Source organism: Bos javanicus, chromosome 11 (genome assembly GCF_032452875.1).
Source record: "Bos javanicus breed banteng chromosome 11, ARS-OSU_banteng_1.0, whole genome shotgun sequence".
Lineage (NCBI taxonomy): Eukaryota > Metazoa > Chordata > Mammalia > Artiodactyla > Bovidae > Bos > Bos javanicus.
The window spans coordinates 73,058,298-73,067,377 of record NC_083878.1 but is presented as its reverse complement, the minus strand read 5'-3'; the positions used below and the strand labels follow the sequence as shown (position 1 = coordinate 73,067,377).

Here is a 9,080-nt window from a genome sequence, read left to right as displayed (position 1 = left end):
TCCTGAACTGATTCGCACACAACCATTCTACCTTGTCCCCCGAGACTAAAACTGTACCCGCAAATCTCTACCCACGCACAGACGCCACCATACCACCTGCATTCCCCAGGGACGAAGAGCAAGGCCTCCTGGGAAATTACCTTTCACCTCCCCTCTTGCCTTACCTCAACTCACCAATTTTGACGTTAGCGAATAAAGCGACGAGGAGGCCTAGAAGGTGGGACTTAGTGGTCCCAGGTCCATGTTGATTGGTTGAGACGGTGAGGGGGGGGGCCCCGCGTGAGCTTGCTAGCGCCCCTCCCTCGGTGGGCGGGGAGAAGTGAGGATTGCGCTTGCGCGCTGAGAGGCGGCGGAAGTGGCGGGGGCGGGCACGCGTGCGCGGTGGGCGGAGCGTGGCTCTTGTAGCTTCTTTGCCCTCCTGGGTCCTCCCAGTCCTGCCCAGCCGGTGTAGTGCTCCTGGTTTCCTATCTCGTCGTGGAGAGTCGCTGCCGACTGGGCGCTCGTGTTCGGGTCGTCATGGCAAGTTACGAATACGTGAGCCCGGAGCAGCTGGCTGGCTTTGATAAGTACAAGGTAGCGCGGGCCCCGCGGACGCCCCTTGCCCTGCTGGTCCCGGCCTCTCCTAGGCGCCTGAGAGGCCGGCGTGGTTTGTGTCACCTTGTGCCGCGTGGCTCCGGGCACACTGGCGGCACTTTCTCCGGGGGTCCTGCCGAGTGCTGGGGATTTGGGGTCGGGGAGCATGGGAGCATCCTAGGCCCGCCGCTCCGATTCGGCCCCCTCCCGGGGGATTGCTTTTTCCGTAGGGGACCGCTCCACGAGAGTGGAGCGGGAGAATTCCCTTGGCTTCTTTACTTCGTTATTATTATTTTTAGTTCCTTGAGAGGTGATGCAGTTCTCTTCTGTGGTGTCTTGTCTTTATTTTAATGAAGCTTTTACCCGCCTCTCTTGCATTCAATTTCGGCGATGGAGAGAATCTCTTGGCAGATGAGGCCCGGGGAAGGGGAGTGACTACTGGGGCTGTACTGCAGATGCACCCGCTTCCACTCCCAGAAAAGAGGCGCCTGGTCGGCCAGTGCCGGTACATGTGCACGGGCAGAACCTGGAACTGTGTAGTGAAAAGAGCGCGGGCTTTGGAGCTCATGTAAACCTGATACCGGATCTGATACCCAAATCTAATTTATTTGGCGTTGGGCTAAATACTAGTTTTTACCTTGCAAAATGAGCATTGGAAAGCGCCTGGTACATAATGGGCCTCCAGGACCTTCTGGTCGTTATCTTTCCTTCAAGTAACGTTCTTCTCCACTGCTCCCTTAATGAGCGAATGACTCCAGTCAGTCGTCCAAGCCCGAAATCTGGGCAGTAACCTTTCATCCTTGCTACCTGTGCTTTCACTACTGATTACTTTACCCCACCCACGAGCCCGGTGAATCACCAGGTCCTGTAAGTTCCGTCATTTTAGCCTAAACGAGAAAGATGGCTCCACTACCACTCTCCCCACATATACTTTAATCTTTTAATTTTAGAATGGTTTTTAGAACAGATTTGCAGAAAAATTGTGACAGTAGTACAGAGTTCCCATATACCCCACATCCGATTTTCCCAGTTATTAACATCTTATGGTACATTTGTCACAATTAAAATGAACTGATACTTACACAGTGTTATTAACTGAAGTTCATACTTAGTTTTCACCCAATGTTCTTTTTCTGTTCTGGGCTCTTATCCATAATCCATAACATTTAGTTGTCATTTAGTTGCCTCCTCTTGGCTCTGATGGTTTCTTAGTCTTGTTTTTGATAACCTTGATAGTTTTGAGGTGTTCCAGTCAGGCATTTTGTAGAATGCCCCTCAACGGGGATTTGTCTGATGTTTTTCTCATGATTAGACAGGATTATGGTGTTGAAGTGCCTTTCTCATTGTCCTAAGAGTACATGTCATCATCGCGACTTAATCACTGTTGGTGACTTTGATTCCCTTGCTGAGGTAGTGTTTGTCAGGTTTCTCCTTGTAAAGTTAATCTCTTTGGAAGAAAGTCGCTATCCAGACCTCATTTAAGGGGTGGAGAGTTATACTTCACCTCCTTGAGGGCAGAATATTGATGTAATTTTATTTGGACTTCTGCATGGAAGAGTTATCGTTTCTCCCCAATGTATATTTATTCAGTGATTTACTTATATGCATATGAGTTCATGAATATTTATTTTCTACTTTGGGTTACAGTTAAATACTGCTTGATTTGATTGCTTACTAACATCCACTTTTGCCCTTCCAGTCCTTTTTCTCTGCTTCATAATGATCTTTTTAAAAAAGTGTGTATCTGGTCACGTAACTCCTTTGCTTATAATCCTCCACTGTCTTCTCTTTGCTCTAGGAATGAAGTCCTCGAATCTAGAACATGATCTGCAAGGCTCTATGATCTGGCCCTTGTCTGTGTCATCAGCTTCATGTCATGGCTCTCTCTATTCTTGCCAGCATCAGTTGCCATCTCTCCCATTTCCTTTTTTTCAGATCTTCAAGTAATGCTATGTCTGCCAGGAATGTAGCTCGCCATTTATGTTTATCTTCACATCTTTTAAAAAAACATTTATTTATTCATTTATTTGGCTGCATTGGGTCTTAGTTGTGGTGTGTAGGATCTCCAGTTTCAGGGCTTAGTTGCTCCTCAGCATGTGGGAACTGAGGTCTCTGGTCCCTCATCCCCTGCATTGCAGCCTAACCACTGCATTGCAATCCTAACCACTGGACCACCAGGGAAGTCTCTCATCTTCACTTCTTAATTTGAATGTTACTTCCTCAGAGAAGCATTCCTTAAATATCTCATACCTCTCAAGTATGCTCTTATAGCACCCTCTGCTCCTCTATGAGATTAGTTCTTTAGGTGTCTCCCCATTACTTCTGTGCATAGGCATCCAGTAAACATTTGTGGAATGAGTAACAGAAAAATCACAGTGGATCTTGTCAAACTGGAATAACTGTAAGGGACATAGTGCATTCCTCTGCTTTTGAGCAATATTATGTCATACTGTTTTGAACTGAGATGCTGACTTGTCTGAAAATTTTAAGTCGAAATTTAACCCAGTGCGAGGCTTTCACTGAAGAAGATTATTAGCCCAGATACCTCTTGTTTTCCCCTTTCGTTATCTCTTTTGCACTGTAAATATTGACATAAAATTTTTTTTCTTCCATTCTAGAATCTGGCTTTCTGGTAAGTGCCAACCAAATAACTGTTTTATTTGCAACAGTGTCTGTGATAGGGAATCTAATTTTTTTTTCTTTTAAATAAGCAGTCTTTCCTAGATTTATATTTCCTAGTTTATAGGAAATTTTAGTGTGATTTTTCCATTCCTATTTTTCCCCCTTCTGTTATCTGACTCACTTCCTGTCCCCGACAGCAGATTTCCTGTCATTCTGGAAAGCAAAGGTCAATTTAGCAAACATCCAGTGTTCACTAAAACATAATTTGTTGATCTTCTTTTAGTTATAATGAGACTTACTTTAAAAAAGAGGGTGTGGGGATTGCATGGCACAAATTTATAAACTTCTTCTAGCAGAAGGTTCTTTACTCAGTACTGTGTTCATATTAAAAAATATGACTCCAGAGGGCAAAAAAATCTGTGTGGTCTGTTTTCCTGGAATGTAAATTATACCTGGAGACCTTTTCTTCCTGAAGATCACATATTCCATTATGTGGGCTTTTTGTAAATGCTTATTGAATTAAAACAGCTTTTGAAGAAGATCATCCCATAAATGGGTGAAGACTCAAAACACTCAAAAGAGAGATTTTTATTCCTTGACGTGACTCTCTATATTAAAGCAAAGAGATGTAGAGAAAAATTTATATTATCAAAGCAGCTGGTGGAAGAATTACTTTTGAACCAGTTTAATTTATCTTCCCCAGAGGTACATCTGAGAGCTACAGTTGAAAACCTGGCCGTTATTCAGAATAACTCCTGAAAGGGGTGCACACGTAGAGTAGTAATTAGGTTTCAGTAGTAAGAAAGTGTTAAGGCAGTTGATTTTGAGGGCAGAAGGAAGCATGGGATGAATTCAGTGTTACATGCTCTCTTAACACTTGTGTTCCTTGTTATGTCTCCCCAGCCTTATTAAACAGTTGCATAATTTGTTGAGTGTCCACCCTCTTTGCTGGGATATGAGCTCTGGGAGGGCAAATCCTACAGCTCTCTTGGTGCACATGACCAAGGTCTAGCACATGAACAGTGTAGGCATTTGACAGATATTTATTGAAGGAATGAAAATGTACAAGAATAAAAACCATTTGGAAGTATGGTAAAATGGAGCTGTGCATTTCCAGGAAACTGGAAGGATACTTTCATATTTTGAATGTGAAAATAAATCACCATTGTTCTCGGTTGCTTATTAATGTACCTTTAAACAATTGTGTTGAGGGATTTCACTCTCACCAGGCTTATCTTGGAGAAGGCAATGGCACCCCACTCCAGTACTCTTGCCTGGAAAATTGCATGGACGGAGGAGCCTGGTGGGCTGCAGTCCATGGGGTCCCTAAGAGTCCGACACGACTGAGCGACTTCACTTTCACTTTTCACTTTCATGAATTAGGGGAAATGGCAACCCACTCCAGTGTTCTTGCCTGGAGAATCCCAGGGATGGGGGAGCCTTGTGGGCTGCCATCTATGGGGTTTCACAGAGTCCGACACGACTGAAGCGACTTAGAGGCGGCAGCAGCAGCAGCAGGCTTATCTTTCCTGCTCTCTTCTATCCTATCTTGCCTTAAAGAATGTTTCCACTTATCTAAGGGTGAAACTTCTATTGTGGTTTACCTAATCTGACCTAAGGAAGGCTTAGTTTTAATTGATAGTGTAGCAGCTAGTTTCAAATTGTATCATTTTGCTTCAGAGAGAAAGTGTTCTGTGAAATACCTTGTTTGGTATCAAGGCTATAATTTTATGACGAATTGGTTTCTGCTATCATGGTAATTAATTAACTTGGCTGTAAACAATAGCCCATTTGCAGGAACTTTGATAATTGTGAATTCAGGTGGAAAAGAAAGGCTTCCTACATCTTGATGGTCGTGTTAAAGAACTGGAATCTGGCCTGCACCCTTACCAGTTCATGCAGTTTCGTTTTGTTTGTCCAGTAAGCACTTATTGAGGGCCTGCTCTGGCTCAGACATGGCATTGCAACTGGAAAATTAAGCTAGGCTAGAATTCCTGCCTTCAAGGAACTCAGTTAGGTGGCATATGGGCAAAGAAGCAAACAGATATTGTTAATAAATGCAGTTAGGTAAGTTTACTTCCTTGCCCTTGACAATTGTACTTCTCTGCTTGTAAACACTAATTGGCATATAGCATATATACATGTACTCCCGTGCCAGAAGGTTATACCAAGAGGAAGGATGTTTTAGCTAAGGAAGAGTAAGTAAATTTTTTCAAACACCAGTCTCCTCCTTGAGCATCCGTAGTGCCTCCTACATGTTTTTCATGTGTTTGATATCCAGAGTCCTCAGCGAGGATTTCAGCTTCCTTCACTAGACAGTCCCTCCTTTTGTCTCATCTCCTCATCTCTTGTTTATTATGGATAAAGTCTAGCAAGGAAATGTGGTCATCAAGCAAGGTCATTGCGACCTGCTTGTTCTTGTCTCACTGCTCTAATTCTTCTCCAATCTTCTCTCACCACCTGTCTGACTTGTCAGCAGATGTAAATGACAATATTCATGGAAATGGCATCTCTTTGCCCGATGAGTCATGTTCTTTGTGGGTGCAGTTCTTAAAGTCTTGTATTGATAAAAAGTACTTTTGTTGTTCAGTTATTAAGTCGTTTTAATTGTCTTAATTGTCTTGCGACTCTTGGTAACCCCATGGACTGCAGCACTCCAGACTTCCCTGTCCTCCACTATCTCCCCAAGTTTGCTCAAACTCATGTCCGTTGTGGGGGAGCCTGGTGGGCTGCTGTCTTTGGGGTCGCACAGAGTCGGACATGACTGAAGCTGCAGCAGCAGCATGTCCATTGAGTCAGTGATGCCATCCAACCATCTCAGCCTCTGTCGCCCTCTTCTTTTGCCTTCAATATTTCCCAGCAACAGGATCTTTTCTAGTGAGTCGAATCTTCACATCAGGTGACCAAAGTATTGGCGCTTCAGCTTCAGCATCAGTCTTTCCAATGAATATTCAGGGTTGATTTCCTTTAGGATTGACTGGTTTGATCTTGCAGTCCAAGGAACTCTCGACAGTCTTCTCCGGCACAATTGGAAAGCATCAGTTCTTCGATGCTCAGCCTTCTTTATGGTCCAATTGACTACTTGAAAAACCATAGCTTTGACTGTATGGTCCTTTGTCAACAAAGTAATGTCTCTGCTTTTTAATACATTGTCTAGATTTGTCACAGCTTTCCTTCTGAGGAGCAAGCATCTTTTAAATTCCTGGCTACAGTCACCGTCTGCAGTGATTTTGGAGCCCAAGAAGTCTATCACTGTTTTCACTTTTTCCCCAACTATTTGCCATGAAATGAAGGGACTGGATGCCATGATCTTAGCTTTTGGAAAGTTGAATTTTAAGCCAGCTTTTTCACTTTCCTGTTTCACCTTCAGCAAGAGGCTCTTTAGTTCTTCTTCACTTTCTGCCATTAGGGTGGTGTCATCTGCATATCTGAGGTTGTTGATATTTCTTCCAGCAATCTTGATTCCAGCTTGTGATTTCAGACAGGATGCAGAGATGATGTACTCTGCATAGAAGGTAAATAAGCAGAGTGACAATATACAGCCCTGACATATTCCTTTCCCAATTTGGAACCAGTCCGTTGTTCCATGTCCGGTTCTAACTGTTGCTTCTTGACCTGCATACAGGTTTCTTTGGAGGCAGGTAAGGCGGTCTGGTATTCCCATCTCTTTAAGAATTTTCCACAGTTTGTTGTAATCTACCCAGTCAAAGGCTTTAATGTAGTCGGCGAAGCAGAACTAGATGTTTTTTCTGGAATTTTCTTGCTTTCTCTATTATCCAGCAATTATTGGTAGTTTGACCTCTGGTTCCTCTGCCTTTTCTAAATATAGCTCATACATCTAGAAGTTCTTGGTTCACGTACTGATGAAGCCTAGCTTGAAGGATTTTGAGCATTACTTTGCTAGCATGTGAAATGAGTACAGTTGTTCAGTAGTTTGAACATTTTTTGGTATTACACTTCTTTGGAATTGGAGTGAAAACTGACCTTTTCCAGTCTGTGGCCACTGCTGAGTTTTCTAAATTTGCTGAGATATTGAGTGCAGCACTTTAACATCTTTATCTTTTAGGATTTGAAATAGCTTGGCTGGAATTCTGTCACCTCCACTAGCTTTGTAATTCTTCCTAAGAGCCACTTGACTTCACAGTCTAGAATGTCTGGTGCTAGGTGAGTGACCATACCATTGTGGTTATCCGAGTCATTAATACCTTTTTTGTACAGTTTTTCTGTGTGATCTTTTCACGTCTTCCTAATTTCTTCTGCTTCTGTTAGGTCCTTGGCATTTCTGTCTGTCATTGTGACCATCCTTGCATGACACATTTGTCAGAGCCTCCTCTATGGCCTGTCTGTCTTGGGTGGCCTTGGACAGCGTGGCTCATACCTTCATTGAGTTACACAAGCCCCTTTGCCACAACAAGGTTGTGATCCATGGAAAGTACTTTTAGAAACTTTGAATTTCTGTCCTAGGGTTAATATAATGCCTCCCCTTTTTTCATTTTCAGTTAGATTTGGTGTTTTTCTTTCTTAGTAGATTATTACTAGGACAGTGCCTTGCATTTAGTGAATACCTGCTGAATTTCATTATACCTTGTCTTTGCTTGCAGTGCAGTATTTGAAGTCACTATCAGGAGGTTAGGGCTTCCCTTGTAGCTCAGCTGGTAAAGAATCCGCCTGCAGTGTGGAAGATCTGGGTTCAATTCCTGGGTTGGGAAGATCCCCTGGAGAAGGCATAGGCTACCCCACTCCAGTATTCTGGGGCTTCTCTGATGGCTCAGCTGATAAAGAATTTGCCTGCAATGTGGGAGACTTGGGTTCTATCCCTGGGTTGGAAAGATCCACTGGAGAAGGGAACGGCTACCCACTCCAGTATTCTGAGCACTAAGCTGATGATGTGGCTTGTCCTTCAGCTGAGGAATTGGCAGAAGTGGCATTCATGTTTGTTTTCACCAGAGCAGTGGTCCTCAGACTTGAGAGTGTTTCAGAATCACCTGGAGCGTTTATTAAAAGACAGATTGCTGGCTCCACCTCTAGGCTGTCAGGTTCTGTGTGTTAAGGGAAGGGTGCAAGAATTTGCACTCAGTTTGGCAGCTACATTTTGAGAAGCACCTCATCAAAGGAATATTCCATTGTATTGAAGAGCAGTTAATAAACCAAGAAATGAATGTAAAGAAGTAAGAAGCTGTATTACTGTAATGTTCATATGTTAGCTCTCAAGCATCAGGTAGTCTTGATTTTGTGGATAGGGGCCTCAGGGTATCTCTTATACTAGAAAAGAGGATGGTGTAGTGCTTTTAGTATTGGGTATGAGTTTTCTATTGCTGGGTAACAAATTATCACCGATTTGGTGGTATAAAACAACACACATTTATTGGCTCCCACTTTTCTGTGAGTCAGGGCACCAGTGACTTGGCTTCTCTGCTTATGTGTCACCAGCCTGCCATGCAAGCGTCATTGGCGCTGTGTTCTCATCTGGAGTTCGGGGTCCTCGTCCAGGCTCATGTGGTTGTTGGCTGAATGTAGTTCTTTCTAATTGTTCGGCCAAGGCTCTTGGCTCTTAGAAGTTCCCACTTTTCTGGCCACATGGCTGTCACCATAGGCACTTCATGTCATTTCTGTTTGCTTCTGTAAGGTCAACAGGAAACTCTTCTTCAAACTGTTAAAATGGAGTCCTGGGTAATAAATTATATTATGGAAATGGCATCTCATCACCATTGTGTATAATGTTTTCTTGGGACTTCCTCGGTGGTCCAGTGGTTAAGACACTGCACTCCCAACGCAGAGGGTCTGGATTCCGTCCCTGGTCAGGGAACTAAGATCCCAAATGCCTCTCAGCATGGCCAAAAAAAAAGAAATTATAATATTCTCTCAATCAAAGCAGTGACATCAGT

At 43.5% G+C, this 9,080-nt stretch overlaps 1 protein-coding gene across 1 annotated transcript in view; it reads left to right on the top strand.

Moving 5' to 3' along the window:
* The first annotated feature begins 320 nt into the window (after positions 1–320).
* SELENOI (selenoprotein I) overlaps positions 321–9,080 on the top strand; it is a 45,982-nt gene continuing 37,222 nt past the window's right edge. Inside the window, exon 1 of the mRNA XM_061433070.1 lies at positions 321–573. Within this exon, the coding sequence (XP_061289054.1) occupies positions 517–573 (57 nt within the window). The 5' untranslated portion in view covers positions 321–516. The remainder of the gene's footprint in view (positions 574–9,080) is intronic.